Below are 16,963 nucleotides of genomic sequence, written 5' to 3'. Positions count from 1 at the left end.
TTAAAGAGGAATACCTGAACATGTAGAAATACATTGCAGCATATAAGTCCTGATGCAGAGCTCAGAGACTCAACCTGCAATGGGGTATCCTGTCTACAGGATCCCACGGACACTTCTGCACCCTTTGCCTAAATACTCAAATCATTATAAATTCAAGACAATAAAAGCTTCACCAAGACTCTTGCCTGGTCATGAGTTGATGCGAAGACAATTTTCCTTGTAGTGGAGCATCCATATTAAAAACTTAAACATTCGGTGTGAAATGTGAGTGAGCTGCACTGGTGGAGAAGGTAAAGTATAGGGCAAAGAGGGGGGCTCAGGATGCATGATCGAGACAACCTGAACAACTGGTTTTCTAGCTGATCTTCTCAGTGGCGCCCCCAGAAAATTTTCTTAGGGGTGGCCAGAAGAGGCCGCACCAAATCTTGGGGTGGCACACAAAAAAAAATAATGAATTCAGTGTAATGTTATATTTTTATTTCTGGTAAATGAAATAATGTAGTTTTATTCATTTAATTAATTCTATTTGAAATATTGCAATTTATTCTTTGAAATAATTCAGCAAGTACATGTGCAAACCAAATAAAAATCTATGTTTAGTTTAAAAACACTTTTCATATACTGTATAAATGACTTCTTTTTTTACGTGCCTTTATTGTACATCATACGAGATATGCCATGTCTAAAATTAATGAAGATTAATGAGTTTATTATTCCCAGTGATGGGTTGCAGCTGGAAGGGCATCCGCTGTGTAAAAATGTGCTGGATAAGTTGGCGGTTCATTCCGCTGTAGCGACCCTGGATTAATAAAAGGACTAAGCCGAAAAGAAAATGAATGAAAGAATAATGAGTTTATTATAACCCAAACAAATGAACAAACTGAACAAAAGGCATTACTATACACACTCACTATACCTAATAATATTATTTATCCATATTGCTTTTTGAACCATTTTATTAATGCAGCTTCTTCTATTGATATACTGTAGCTTAAGGTAAATATTAAATAGCCATTGCTGTCTATTGAAGGTGTGTGCGTGCTGTCAAGGACGATCGGGGAGGGTAGTGGTGGTTCTAGTTTAAATGACACCCTGGGCGAACCACCCTATACACCCCCACCTCTCTTGAATTGTTAGATTTGTTATTCAATAAATATAACAATTTATTTATATTTATTCTAAATAAATACAATTAATATTAATATACAATTATTATTCTAAATAAACAACAGAAATCAGTCCTAAATATTACTGGAAAACAACAACTGGAGTGATATGCCAACATCACTTAAGAAACCTTTTGCATGAAAATGAATTATGACAATTCTAAAGAATACAAAAAATGTATTATAGAATTATCTGTGGTCTTAGACCAGATCATGGCTGAGAAATCATGTTATGAAGTCTTACCTCCCTGACTCATTATCCCTCCTTTCTGCTTTAAAGGCATGCTTAGTGAAAGTAACATCATCATCATCATCATCATCATATTATATAAACTTTAAACGACTTTCAAAACTCGCTGCGTGCCGACACCTCTGCACAAAAGGCTTTTACTCCGTTTCACGGCGCATGAGCGGTGCCTATAATGTCGGCGTGCATGCAAACAACCAACCGGGATTCACACAGGAGTGCGTGAGGCGCGCGGGAATGGTTTTCCGCGCGCATGCGTCAGTTTGCTTTCATCAGCATTGAACCAGAGGGGGAGAGCTACGTCAGTAACACCAACAATAATTTAGTGACTGCATTTTATTTATTTATGTATTTATTTATTTATCTAAATATTGGGAATTTATAAGTTCATTTCAATCAATAATGTCAACCGCAAAATTATATTGGGGTGGCCAAAGGGGTGGCCACAGGGGTGGCCAGAGTTTACCGAGGGGTGGCCGTGGCCACCCCTGGCCACCCCTTGGAGGCGCCCCTGGATCTTCTTCTCACATTGGAAAGATTATTGTTTTAGTGCCTGATCATTCTCATGCTCTTGTCTCGTGTGGAGTTCCATAACAGTTTGCAGATTTTAATATTATGGAGAGATATAGCCATCCTTACACTATTATGTGCATTTCTGATCTTAAACTGTAGTTCCACTGTACTCTGCAACGAGAACCTCAGTCAAAAATATTTATGTAAAACTGAATTTTTGTTGCATCATATAATCATATTTTAAATTTTTCATAAAATCATCAAACAATGTGTACCTAAAAAGCATTTTCTAAGAAATAAAAAAATTCTGTCATATTGTCACTAAGTTATTGTTACTTTTTTTCTAGTGGATATGTGGTTTATATCTAGTATATATATAAATATATTGATTTGTCTATTTGCTGGCTTGCTATCAGAAAACAAACACTAAGCTAGGCGATAGATTAATTAAATTCTACAATTACAAGTGATTTGTAATTTGTTCATTTATACCCCATTTTTTGTTTAATAATGTTTTTCTATGCAGACTTTATGTATTGGTCTAATATTTGTATAAAGAAAGATTTAATTTGCATTTACTCATTTAGCATCTTTTATCCAGCGACCAACAATTAATGACAAAAGAAGAAACAGACTCAGCCTATCAAAGGTTCAGAGCTTGTGTTATTAAATGCTAACAAACCTTAAGCCAAGTCCAACAAGTAAAGCCACACAATGTTGTTTTAAAGCTTATTTAATTTTATTTATTTTTTTTAAATGCACCGTTCTATTCACAAGTCAAGTTGTTAAGCTCATTAGGCCCTGTGGCTTTTGTTTTTTATTTATAATATCTTTCACTTAAATTGCTGTTTCATAAAAACATCTACTGGGAAGAGTTGCCATATTTCATATAAAGATTTTATGGCACAAACGTGTTATTTAATTTTAAGCTTGTTTGTTTTTATTTATTAAAAAGCCTAGCTTGATGTGCACTATTTTGTTTTTCTTTTGCTTATTTTATTGTTGTGATTTATAAAGTAATCTGAAAATTATTTATGAAAGCTTTTCTGGTAAAATAATAATAATAATAATAAAACAATAAACAACAAATAAACAGTGTTTAAGTGTCTAATGCTGGCAGCATCATATGTTACAAAACTATTCACAAAGACTATTTGATTTATTAAATAACTCATCTCTTGTGCTTTCTTTCATGTTATGTGACAAAATTAATGAATGACTCGGATGAACTAAAAGATTCATTAATTCGCTCATGTGCACGATGTGTAGTGCGAGACAAGATTAGTTCATTTTTCGAGTCCTCTATCGAGTCGTTCGTTCACCACATGAAAGACTACAGCCAAACATATGCATTTATATGCCAATCATATGCATTTAGAGCCAGAAAAAGAATTGATCTGTTCACCTCTCGAGTCCTCGGGTTTGAGTCATTCGTTCATCACCGGCCAATCATATGCGTTTAGAGCCAAAAAAAAAAAGAATTGATCTATTCAACTCTCAAGTGCTCCGGTTTGAGTTATTCTGTCATGTGATGAACGAACGACTCAAGAACCAGAAGACTCGAAAGGTGAACTAATTATCATGGCTTCTATCGGCTCAGACTGGGTACATTGGTTAAAATTATATGTGACTGTCATTGTAACGTGAACGCACCACTGACATTTGAATACATGAAGAGGTGAGCTGAGCAAACAGACAACAATACCTATAGACAAAAGAGCAGGTAAACATTGAATTATTATTTTCTCATTCTTATAGTATTCTATTTATGACTTATTTGTCGTGTGATCAACCTTCTGGGCTAGTTGTAGATGTGTTTGGAAGCAATTCGTAACATTTTAATAATATTTTGGCAAATTGAACCAAATGAACGAAATGACTCGAAAAAAGATTTGTTCATCTCGATCAGTAAATAAAATGATACGAACTTCCCATCACTATTGAGTATGCGAAATTCTGTTGTACGCCACTGCGAAAAGGGGCGGGATTAAACAAGATGATTAGACATGAATGGTTTCTCTCCAGTGTGGCTCATGATGTGTTGATTAAGGTGTGATGATTGGCTGAAACTCTTCCCACACTGAGTGCATGTGAATGGTTTCTCTCCAGTGTGAATCCTCATGTGTTGATGAAGGCGTGATGAGCAGGTAAAACTCTTTCCACACTGAGTGCATGTGAATGGTTTCTCTCCAGTGTGGATTGTCATGTGACAGTTAAGGTTTGATGATTGGCTGAAACTCTTCCCACACTGAGGGCAAGTGAATGGTTTCTCTCCAGTGTGTATTTTCATGTGACAGTTAAGGTGTGATGATTGGTTGAAACTCTTCCCACAGTGAGGGCATGTGAATGGTTTCTCTCCAGTGTGGATCCTCACGTGTAGATTAAGGGATGATGATTGGCTGAAACTCTTCCCACACTGAGTGCATGTGAATGGTTTCTCTCCAGTGTGGATCCTCATGTGTAGATTAAGGGATGATGATTGGCTGAAACTCTTCCCACACTGAGTGCATGTGAATGGTTTCTCTCCAGTGTGGATCCTCATGTGAATCTTAAGGGATGATGATTGGCTGAAACTCTTCCCACACTGAGTGCATGTAAACGGTTTCTCTCCAGCGTGGATCATCATGTGAAACTTAAGATCGTCTTTTCTTCCAAAACTCTTTTCACACTGAGTGCAGATGAAATGGTTCTTGTCTCTCCTTTTCAAAATACCATCAGTCTGTAAATAGTTTTTTTCCTCAATTTTGACACGATGTTCCTCCTCTTTACTCCCCTCATTCACTTCAATTAAGTCTGAAATAAATAAATAAAACAGTTTTTATTAAGTCTTAAAAAATCTCATCAAAAGCTGAAAAGTGAGAAGACACAGGAAACATTGGCTACACACACTGTAATTTTGGTGCAAATTAAATGTAAAATAAATCAGATCATATTGTGTTTGGTCCATTAACGTGTACACATTTATACAAAGTCTTGGATTTCATTACAGAGGTCTTAATTTATTTATTTATTTTACCTTTCTAAGATTAAGTTCATACATTGATTGTTTTAAAACATCTATTTCATAATACTTTAATATGAGGAATAAAACACTGCTTATTGTCAAAACTCATTCCTAGGAACTTTACCTTTTTCACAACTTGTATAGTTTCTCTATCTAAAAAAGCTCCTGATCTAAATGCATAGATCTTAAAAAACAAAAATGCATGCATACAGTTTTTGACTTAGAAAAATGAAAACCATTTAAAACTGACCAGTCATATATTTTATTTATACATATTTAAATTAGTCTCTTGATTGTATACATATTTTACCCTTCATAACAAATACATAAATCATCTACATATAGACTACGAAATATATTATACCCATTAACATTTACAATATTATTAATTTTAATACTAAATGGTGTTACTGATAGTATACTTTCTTGGGGCACTTCTGATTCTCATATATGCTATATATGCTCATATATTCAGATAATATAGTTTTCATACGCACACGAAAAACTCTATTGAATAAAAAAAAATTGCAATAAAATTAGGCAAATTTCCTCAAACACCCATCTTGTGTAAATCTTTTAAAATACCATACCTCCTGGTAGTGTCAAAGGCCTTTTCCGGATTAAAAAAAAAAAACTGCTTATATGTGTTCTTTTTTTAATAAAATCATCTCGTACAAAAGATTCTAATTGTATAAGATGGTCAAGAGTACTTTTCCCTCTTCTAAACGCACACTGATATTTATTAATCTTCTGTTTTTTTTAAATCCACACCAATCGATCATTAATCATTCATTCGATTGTTTTGCAAAGGCAACTGGTAAGTGCTATTGGACGATAATTAGTTGAATGATCTTTTCCTGGTTTAGGTATTGGTATAATAGTAGCTTCTTTCTAAAAGGCTAGTATTTCTCCTAATTTGCAGATATTGTTAACCCGACAAGATGCAGAAATGCCATCTAAAAAGGTGACCTGCAGTTCATCCAGTCAGGGACATTGACAACATAAATATACAAATAAAAATGTTAACCCGGGGTTTGTGATTGTGAAACGTCTGTTAATGAACATCAGGTATAGCATGAACAGTGTGAAAGGAGATTACAGATAACACAGGATTCTGTTTATCCAGTGTTAGAATGACGCGGAGTTAATAATTTCAAGAGTTAAAAGCTCTACAAATACTCAGCCTCAGCTCTCAGAATAAACAGAGCACAATGACAAACAGTGACATACATAAATTGTCAATCATATCATAGCAGTGACCTGATCTTATATGCTATTGTTTTAGAACTTACAATTATTGGAGAAATGACCAGGAATAATAAACAATAAAAAAAACAGTAAAACTCGAGGGCGAACTGGCCATAGGGAGACATAGGGACATTTCCCCTTGGTCTTACAATCATCTGACCTGCTGCCATCGTGATTCTGGCCCGCTCTGCCCCCACTTATGATGAACATTGCGCTTCACTCCCCATACTTAATTTAGTAATAGGAAATTAATCCTTAACAAAGTATGAAGGCAAGGCAAGGCAAGGCAAGTTTATTTATATAGCACATTTCATACACAATGGCAATTCAAAGTGCTTTACATAAACAAGAATAAAAGAAACAAGTAAAATAAAAATAAAAACAAATAATAAAAATGCATAAAAACAAAACAAAACATAAAAACAGGTAAAATGTGATATAAAAGAATGAAGAAGAAGAGAAAAACATGATAGTGCAATCTGTCGGACGCAGCACAGTGCTCATTCAGTAAAGGCACAGCTAAACAGATGTGTTTTCAGTCTTGATTTGAATGTGCCTAATGTTGGAGCACATCTGATCATTTCTGGAAGCTGATTCCAGCAGCGAGGGGCATAGTGGCTAAAAGCCGATTCACCCTGCTTTGACTGAACTCTTGGAACTTCTAGTTTATATGATCCTAAAGATCTGAGTGATCTGTTAGGTTTGTATTCAGTGAGCATATCTGTGATGTATTTAGGTCCTTGGCCATTTAGTGATTTATAGACCAGTAATAATACTTTAAAATCTATTCTGAATGTAACTGGCAGCCAGTGTAGAGACCTGAGGACAGGTGTGATGTGCTCTGATTTTCTGGTTCTGGTTAGAATTCTGGCTGCAGCGTTCTGGATGAGCTGCAACTGTCTGACTGTCTTTTTGGGAAGGCCAGTGAGGAGTCCATTACAGTAATCCACCCTGCTGCTGATAAAAGCATGAACAAGTTTTTCTAAATCTTCACTAGAAACAAAGAATCTGATTCTTGCTATGTTTTTGAGATGATAGTATGCTGATTTACTGACTGCTTTGACATGACTGTTGAAACTCAGATCTGACTCCAGAGTCACACCAAGATTCTTGACCTTATTTTTTGTCGTTTGACCTTTAGTGTCAAGGTACGCATTTACCTTGAGAACCTCATCTTTGTTTCCAAACACAATAATTTCAGTTTTCTCTTTGTTTAACTGAAGAAAGTTTTGGCACATCCAATTGCTCATTTCATCAATGCATTGGCAGAGGGTGTCAATGGGGCTGTAGTCATTAGGCAGTAAGGCTAGGTAGATCTGAGTGTCATCAGCATAGCTGTGGTAGGAGATTTGGTTCTTTCTCATTATTTGGCTTAGAGGGAGCATGTAAAGGTTGAACAGGAGAGGTGCCAGAATCGAGCCTTGTGGGACTCCACACGTCATGGGTGTCCACCTCGACCTATGGTCACCTATACTGACATGGTAACCTCTACCTTCTAGGTAAGATCTAAACCATTTGAGGACTGTGCCAGATAGCCCGACCCAGTTTTCCAGCCTATACAGAAGTATGCTGTGATCGACAGTGTCAAATGCAGCACTGAGATCCAACAATACCAGCACTGTTATTTTACCTGAATCTGTATTTAGGCGTATATCATTGATTATCTTTATAAGAGCGCTCTCTGTACTGTGATGTGCTCTGAAACCAGATTGAAAATTGTCTAAACACCCCCTGAAGTTTAAGAACTTGTTAACCTGGTTAAAAACAACTTTTTCAATGATTTTGCCAATGAAAGGGAGATTTGAGATTGGCCTGTAATTGCTCAATAGGGTGTTATCCAGGTTGCTCTTCTTCAAGAGGGGTTTAACAACTGCAGTTTTAAGTGAGGTTGGAAAAACCCCTGATAGAAGTGAAGCATTTACCACTTTTAGAAGATCCATTTCTAAACATGTAAACACCGTTTTGAAGAATGATGTGGGGAGCGTGTCAAGACTGCAGGTTGATGTTTTCATAACTTGCACAGTCTCTTCTAAGATTTTGCTGTTAATTGCCATGAAATCAGACATAGTGTCTGATTTCTTAAGTTGTGGTTGAGCTTGTTTGATATCGACACAACTTGGCTGATTGGATGAGCTGATTGCCTTTCTGATATTATTAATCTTATCAGTGAAGAAATGAGCAAACTCATTACATTTGCTTTCAGAGAGGAGCTCACTGGGAATCTGACTGGGGGGGTTTGTGAGTCTCTCTATCGTTGCAAAGAGTGTACGAGCATTATTTAAGTTGCTGTTTATAAGGCTTGAAAAGAAAGTCTGTCTAGCAGTGTTTAGTTCCATATTAAAGGCATGAAGACTGTCTTTATAGATGTTATAATGGACTACTAGTTTCGTTTTTCTCCACATACGCTCAGCTTTTCTGCACTGTCTTTTCATCATTTGTACTCTAGGTGACCTTGTCCAAGATCCCTTTTGCCTGCCAGTCATCTTCTTGACTTTAACAGGAGCGATGTCATTTATGACATTCTCAATTTTAGAATTGAACAAATCAAGGAGAGAATCAACAGAATCTGCAGATATACTTGGTGCTAGTGATATGGCCTTCATAAACTGCTCACTAGTGTTTTCATTTATGCATCTCTTTCTGACAGAGACAGATCTGTCTTTAATAGCTGGAGTGATCAATATATCAAAAAAGATACAGAAATGATCAGATAGTGCCACATCCTTAACAACAGTTGATGAAATGTGTAAACCCTTAGTTATAAGTAGATCAAGAGTGTGTCCACGATTGTGTGTGGGTCCTTGAACATGCTGAGTCAGATCAAAAGTGTTAAAAACAGTCATCAGTTCTTTTACAGCATTGATTTCTGGATTATCAATGTGAATATTAAAATCCCCAGCAATACTAAAATAATCAAATTCAGAGGTTACTATTGATAACAGCTCTGTAAAATCCTCAATAAAAGCTGGAGAATATTTTGGAGGTCTGTAGATAATGATTAGTAAGATGCGTGGAGCACCTTTTAGTGCTATACTCAGATATTCAAAAGACAGATAGTCACCAAATGACACTTGTTTACATTCATACACATCTTTAAACAGGGCAGCGATGCCTCCACCTCTCCTATTAGCTCTGCAAACACTCAAAAAGTCAAAGTTTAAAGGAGCTGCTTCATTCAGAACTGCTGCGCTACAACTGTCATCTAGCCAAGTTTCAGTTAAAAGCATAAAATCAAGGCAATTTGTGTTGATAAAATCATTGACTAAAAGAGACTTATTGTTGAGCGATCTGATGTTTAAAAGCGCTAACTTAACAGTTTTAGCTGTTTTTTCTATAGTAGTCTCAGATCTACATTTAATAGACACCAGATTTGAATGATTTGCTAAACGGCCTGATGAAGTCTTTGGTTTTCTGTCACTTAACACAACACATATCTGCTTAGAGAAAGCTACAGACACACTGGGTTCCTGCTTGTTCTGAAAACATTTGATAAAGACACTGTTATCTAGGCAGGTCCCCGACACACATCACAGAGAGCTCTTGTGTTCACCAGCTGAAGATGGGGCGTTGTTGTTTGGGCCCTGGCGGTGTGATCGGAGGGCTCTTCCAGGTGGGCTCATAGGTGGTTGTGGAGCAGGCCGCTTTTTGGTTGGTAACTGGGGGCTTGCGGCAATGGAGTGTGAAAGTTTAGTTCCAGCATATACCAGTTCCTCCATCTTTTTTGAAAAACCCAAGAGTGGTGAACATTGTGACAATGAGAACGTGTCCGGTGACAGAGGCTGTGCATCTGGAGATTCTGTCTGCAGAAATATGTTTTCCTGAGGATCATTTTTGAGTGACGAGACTTGATGCTGTTCTGATGCGTCACAGTCTGCCTGTGTTGAGCAGAGGGCAACTGATAGTGTCTCTATCAACATTGGGTGTTTTGGCTGTGTGGCATTATCACTGTCCTTGGGTGATTCGTCAGCCACAAGTCCACTCAGGAGCTGATTTGAAGTCCTGTGGTCATCCGAACATTTGCTAGGTGTGTGTTTGCAATTCAGTTCAGTGGCATACACAGCTGATGGATGATTGAGGGAGAAAAAAATATTGTCCTTTAGCACCTTTGCACCAAGTTTGTTTGGATGAAGGCCATCTGATGTAAACAGCTGTCTTTGGTTCCAGAAGAGATTGAAGTTGTCGATGAAATTCAGTCCTTTCTTGTTACATGTTTTCTGTAGCCATACATTTAGACCAAGAAGCCGTGAAAACATATTTGTCCCTCTTGCAGGGAGTGGTCCACTTATGAACGCCTGAACCTTCAATCTTTCAGCTGTTTCCAAGAGCTCACAGAAATCTTTCTTGAGCAGTTCTGACTGTTCTTTACGAATATCATTCTTCCCCACATGGATGATAATCCGTTTTGCCGTCTTGTGCTTTTTCAGAATTTCCTCAAGTTCTTTGTTTACATCAGAAACTGTTGCATGAGGAAAGCAGTATGTCATTGTAGATCTGCTCCTGAAATTCTTGATTATTGAATCTCCTACGACTAGTGTTCTTATCTCAGGTGTGATCGGAGCAGAATGCCGCTGTCTAGTCGGCCTTGAGCCTCTGTTCCATGCAGAATTAGTTGCTGAATCATGCGATCTCTGTCTGACTACATTTGGGGATTCTTCACCCATATTACTCAAAACTTCATATCTGTTCTGAAGCTGTATTTGAGTCCGAGCTGTATTTGGGGTAGAAGACGCTAATGCGGCAGCGTATGATCTGACCCCTCGAGTACCCTTTGGTCTCGCACCTTGTTTATGCCAATGCTCATTTTCAACAGTTCTTTTCTGTTTTTCTGTACTCAAAACAGTAGCAGGAACAGATTTATGGGACTCACCGGCTGTGTGCTGAGAGAATCCACAATGAAGCCGAAGTTCTGGTCGGATCGCAAGCAACTTCGTTTCAAGAACTGCAATCTTTTGTAGAAGTTTGTGGCAGTTTGTACAGCAGTGAGAATCTGAATTAATCCGATCCAGAGGCATTTTCACAGCCGTGTCTTCCCGTCTCCGGAATGTAAGCAGCTGATAGCTGGTAGCGGGAGGATTGTTTAGACGGTAATTCCTTTCTTGTTAGTAAAGCTATATTCCAGAAAGTTTGTAGAATCGATGCTGATCTTCAAGCCGTGTTGTTTGAGCACTGTGCTGATAGGCTCAAGTTAAAATTAGGGTATAAGATACAAAAGCAAGAGTGCGAAGAGCGGAGCAGTGGGCAAAGACGTCCGAACAGTAGCAAAGCAGGAAGTGAAGTGAAAGTACAATTATTAAGCACATTATAAATGTGGTTGTAAGTCAGGAATACAGCATATGTAGCTGCAGTTATAAACTGTTTAATAACGCTTATTAATTTAGAGTTAATGCTAAACAGATAATGCTAAACAAATAATGAATTCAGTATTTGCTAATGCATAGTAAATGGTTTATAGTGTGTAGTTATTGTAAAGTGTAACCAAATTATCTTTTGTCTTAGACCTTTAGACCTGTCCTACCTCCCTGACTCTTTATCCCTCCTTTCTGCTTTATAGCCATGCTTAGTGAACGTAACACCATCGTTAAATTACATACACTTTACATAAACTATGCAAAACTCGCTGTGTGCCGACACTTCTGCACAAAAGGCTGTTAATTTGGTTTCATGGAGCATGAACGACGCTTAACTTTTCGGCGTGAATGCAAACAACCGGGATTCACACAGGAGCATGTGTGAGTTGCTGGTTTTCTGTACGCATGCATCAGTTTGCTTTCACAAGCGATGTTTCAGTTGCACATTGAGAATAACAAACTCGCACGTGCAAAAAATGCCAAATGTAAATGGCCCCTAATGTCTTTATTTTGAGATTGCTACTCTTAATGAATACATTTGCATAAAGTAATTGTATCTAAATGCTTTCACTAGGGGACTTTTTTTTTTGCCGCCCCCAGGAAAATCCCACCCTGGGCGATTGCCCACATTGCCCATGCCTAAATCCACCACTGGTATAGCTAAACGTTATTGTTCCACTATTATTTGTTTGTTTTGTCTCACATTGTCCCATCACATCATATAGTTCAGAATACTGTACAATGTTTTATAATGATTAATTATTTTAGTGTCAATTTCATTCAGCATGTTTAAAATTGGGGCATCCATGTTTTCTGACATACCTTAAACCAGGGTTTCTGCAGGTTTCACCAAGTTAAATTTAAGACTTTTATGACCATTATGAATGAAATTTTAGACTCATAAAAGACTAAAGAATTTTTCAAATGGCCCAGATTTTGTATTTGTCCTATCAAAAAATATATTATAATAAAAAAATATTAGATTATTATTTTGGATATTTCTTAGTAAAAGATTTTAAATGTGTAAAAAAGCAAGCTCTACTTGTATCCACACACGTTTTTTTCCAAAATAAACTTTCTTTAAAATAAAATAAAAAAATTTACAAATGTTTTAAAAACTATAACAAATTAAATCTATGCACAACAATCTGTCCAGGTCGATGTCCTCAGCAGTAAATACATGGAGCACGTTTAAACAAATCATATTGTAAGGAAAATACTTAATCCATTATGATAAATAGACTTAAAATGACCTTTTTGAATAAAAAAAGTTTAAAGTTTTATTGAGATGGATTGTTGGTGATTGTATAGGTTTTGGCCAGAATGGTTAACACAATATGAACAAAGGAAAATGAACACTTGTTTAAAAAAGCTTAAAGACCTACAACACAATTTTAGTAAATTTAAGACTTTTAAGGCCTAAAAATTTGATTTTGGAATTTAAGACATTTTAAGACTCCGTGGAAACCCTGTTTAAACACAATAGCCCTGGTAATTAGTTATTATGATAATGATTTAATTCTAATTCAGATACTATCTGTGAGAACTAGTAACAACTAGAAACAAGTTTAATCCCATGAGGTTAATTAAAAAAGGGGAATTGGGATCAATGGGACATATGCAAGTGGAAAGTACTAAGCTAACACTATCACTGCAACACTGTGAGAATACTGAAGGTCAAATATCGTCAGCTCAGTTAAACGCTTTTAATTTATGGTTTTTGTTTATTTTATATAGTGCCAGTGTTCAAGGAAGCTTTACAAACAGTAGTAGAACAAGAAAAAGCAATAACCTTAAGAAGGAAGAGAAAATGGGAGACTAATAATACATAAAATAATAACATAAGACACGAGAACAAGTGACGAAAGAAACTCATTCCTGTCTTTCAATGAGTGCTTATGTGCATTTAGGAGAACTAGGCAGCACACTCAGGGCTGCAAGATGGATTTAATTTAGTATTCTTATTATTAAAATATATCTGAATGAGGATCAAATGACTGAGTTGGTGTTTGAGAATGAAAACTAACCTGTTTGTTCCTGCAGATCTTCCTGTTTGACTGTGAATGTTTCTTCAATCTTCACATCTTCACTCTCCTCTTTAATAAACGCCATCTTTATAACAGTGTGGAGATCAGTCACTTCAGCAGGAGTTTTTCTCTGCGTTTGGACACTTTATCCTGTTTAAAATAAACAAAACAATAAAAAAATGTCCTGTTTAAAATAAATAAAACACTGAACAAAAACAAGATAATTTCAACACTTGCTTCAACAGTTTTTTTTATATGAGTCATTAACAAACAGAAATTATGTAAGTCTGAGCAAGCAACAAAAGCCACAAATCAGCCGATGTAAACTAGAACTCCATTTTTCTAATTTTATTGATGTATACTTGGAATAGAGTGACATCATGCTATTTAATAAATTAAACCTTCACTAAAACACTTATCACACACTTTACTGTTGCTTTATTCAATCTTTTTTTAAGTATGTTCTTAATTGTTTAGTTTGTTTGATTTATTTTATTGTCTGCTTACAGCAACGCTGTAGCACTTATTTGCACAAGACAAGAATTTCCTCTCGGGACAAATAAAGTTTATCCTATCTTATTCAAACAATAGACCTTACAGTGAGTAAAATAGTAGTTCTTTGTATAAAGGGTTAAAATAATATTGTCAACAGCAGGTTCATCTAACATTAAATGAACACACTGAAATTTTAATCAGTTGGTTTACATCTGTGTACAAGCTTTAAAACAAACCTTTCTCCAGTTGAATCACAGTGTGGGAGTGGTGCAGCCTTATGACGTCACACCACCATGCCACAATAAAAGTCTTTTTTTGTTTAGCTTTTTCCCCCTACTCACTCTTAATTATGAGTCATGACTTATCGATACATTTCTCCCTCATTTTTTCACTTTATAATTTATCTGCTTTTTGTTTTGTATTTGTAATGAATGGGGAAACATCAAATTTTTATATAAATTTATATACGTAATAGGTTGAAACTTATTTGGGCTACAGTCCATTTGTCAGGATAAAATCAATATTTATAACCAAACCAAACAAACAAACACATAACTAAATAGTTGTAAAAAAGCTTTTAAAAATGACTAAAAAACTTAATACACTGTTGAACAATGCATGCACATGTTTAGATTTTACATTTTATAATGTCAGCATTCAGATATTATTTGAGTGTAAATTCAGAATGTGCAACTTACCTTTCCAGTCTTCAATGAAGAAGTGGGATGAGAAATGGCCTCAGTCGTTTTTTTTTTTTTTTTTTTGTATGTTGTTGTTGGTAATAATCTCAGTGTAGGAATCAACAATCGTAGTTTGTCCTCCAAAGTTGTTCTCTTATAGCTAAATAAGCCAATGAAGTTTCTGTTAAGAACGCAGAATATATAGATACAACCCTGCTGACCTACTTGATCTGGCATGTGATTGGTTAATACTCAATTGGCACCCATTAATGCTGGTATAAAGATGCAAATGAGCAGTGGGCAACAGTGAAGACTTAAAACACATTACTGCGGAGGATGGGAAGTTTAGCAGCTATAAGAACCATAGCTTTAAAGAGAAATAAAGATGTATTGGGAAAATAAGTTGACTTTTGATGGAAGCTTTTTTATTTAGGCTGCTGCATTTTATAGTTAAATGGGTGGTCCACTGCAATATCATATTTAAACTTTAGTTGATGTGTAATGTAGCTGTGTGAACATAAACAACATCTCTGAATGTAAAAAGTTCAAAGTTCAATGCAAAGGGAGACCTTAAACAGCCGAAATACAGAACTTGATTTTAACTTGCACTGGGAAAAAATGTTTTAGAAAAAGCCACAATAAAAAAAGCAAACAGCAGTTTACACCGAGGGAAAAAAGTTTTCATTATTAAAAATAAAATTATATTATAATGAATTGAAATCATATATTGTATGCATTTGGGTCAATTTTAATGCATTAATGAAGGCTATTTAAAGCTGGACCGACCGACGCAATAAACATGTATGTCGCGTTTGTTTAATTTATTATGCATGCGAAGACTTATTCTAAACCAAATTTGTTGCCGGATTCTTTTTATGGGAACGAGAGATAAAGTGCTTATGAAGTGCTTTGTCGGCCTCTGGTGGTTAACTGATGCAGAGCCGACGTCTGGGTCTGGGAGACACATTACTGTGAATGATGAGAGGTTCAGTTGCTTTACAAACCAGTTTTTAAAGGAAAAATGTTGTATTGGGAAAATAAGTTGACTTTAGCCATCTTCATTTGTTTTGTTGCTGTTGTTTTATAGGACTATTAATTGAAGCTTTTTTCTTTATTGTGGCTGCTGCATTTTGTAGTTAATGTTGATACATCTATGTTGAGGTATTTTGATTTGAAACACATTTTTAATTTTTTTCCCCAGGCCTGGTTAAAAGGTAATGCAAGAGTTATGTGTTGTTTTTGTAGAAGTTTCTCAGAGTTGCTTGGCTGAAGTCTTTGTGTAAAGATGCAAATGAGCATTGAAAACTCAATCCATACCGATGTCTCAATACACACAACTACATTCACTTATATAATAGTTATAGAAGATGTATACTGTTATACTGTGATATATTATCATTCGTTAAAAGGAACAATTTATAAACTTCACATTGAGGTTTTATTTGTGTTAAGTTCAGTCAATATATTGACATGAGCTATCTATTAGCAGAGTTTTAGTCATTTATTTATTACTGAACTTGTTCTTTATGTGAGTTTAGACTCCTTTATTTATCTTAAAGCACATGCAGCTTATTACTGGCTTCTGGAAGACTGTAACCCTTTATGTTTATAAATTGTAACTATCAAAATGTAACTTGTTTCTGTGCCAATTTTGTTTTCTTTCCTTCGTTTTTTAGTTGAACAGAACATGTGTGAGCAGCTCAGCTTTCCCAAAATCCTCTTATTCACCTGATATGTATTAAAGATGTTTTTCTCTCTATTTATTACTTGTGTTTGTGCAAACAAATATGCATAGACATTCACAGAAGCATATATAAGATACTCTGACAAAACCTTTTCCTTTTAACACAGTAAAGCGATCACATACTGTGATGCATCTAAATATTTATAATTAGAAAATAATTACATCACTAGTAAATTTATTGTATAGGCAGTTTATACAGAATAATTCAACGACAAGAGTTCACTTTCATATCTACACAATGCAGAACTTTTAGTGTGATTAACCTTATTTTTTTCACTATGGTGTATTTACAGTGGTGAACATAACATAAAACAACAACTGCACTTACTCCTGTAACTTGTTTGCAACAATGAATTTAAAATATCTGCGTCACATAGTCATTTTAATAAATGGATCATCATTGTGTGCGGTCATCTTTATTAATAGCTGCCTGATCATTAACTGAATAGGACCATTTAACATATAAGAAACCCGTTAACAGGTATAGCTCT

The 16,963-nt window shown here is 35.7% G+C and overlaps 3 protein-coding genes across 8 annotated transcripts in view; 1 reads left to right on the top strand and 2 right to left on the bottom strand.

The window, feature by feature from the left end:
- The window catches only part of LOC137491106 (uncharacterized), a 421,384-nt gene that overhangs the window by 229,121 nt on the left and 175,300 nt on the right, over window positions 1-16,963 (top strand). The gene's annotated exons all lie outside the window — the stretch shown is intronic.
- The window catches only part of LOC141381800 (uncharacterized), an 887,475-nt gene that overhangs the window by 773,079 nt on the left and 97,433 nt on the right, over window positions 1-16,963 (bottom strand). The gene's annotated exons all lie outside the window — the stretch shown is intronic.
- LOC137491116 (uncharacterized) lies at window positions 834-14,902 on the bottom strand. Of its 5 annotated transcripts, none has more exons than XM_087250496.2 (4): window positions 14,747-14,902; window positions 13,554-13,703; window positions 4,174-4,719; window positions 834-4,090 (listed from the first exon to the last, which is right to left on the bottom strand). In XM_087250496.2, the coding sequence occupies exons 2-4, from the start codon at window positions 13,636-13,638 to the stop codon at window positions 3,972-3,974; spliced, it is 750 nt and encodes a 249-aa protein (XP_087106622.1). In that variant the 5' UTR covers window positions 13,639-13,703; window positions 14,747-14,902; the 3' UTR covers window positions 834-3,971. The 5 variants fall into 5 exon arrangements, with proteins under 5 accessions (XP_087106622.1, XP_087106623.1, XP_087106620.1 ...); XM_087250497.2 differs by lacking the exon at window positions 14,747-14,902 and adding an exon at window positions 14,285-14,317; XM_087250494.2 differs by having other exon boundaries at window positions 834-4,719.

This window comes from Danio rerio, chromosome 4 (assembly GCF_052040795.2).
Source record: "Danio rerio strain M-AB ecotype USA chromosome 4, GRCz13ab, whole genome shotgun sequence".
Classification (NCBI taxonomy): Eukaryota; Metazoa; Chordata; class Actinopteri; order Cypriniformes; family Danionidae; genus Danio; species Danio rerio.
The sequence above is the reverse complement of the archived record's forward strand: the minus strand, read 5'-3'. Positions and strand labels throughout refer to the sequence as shown.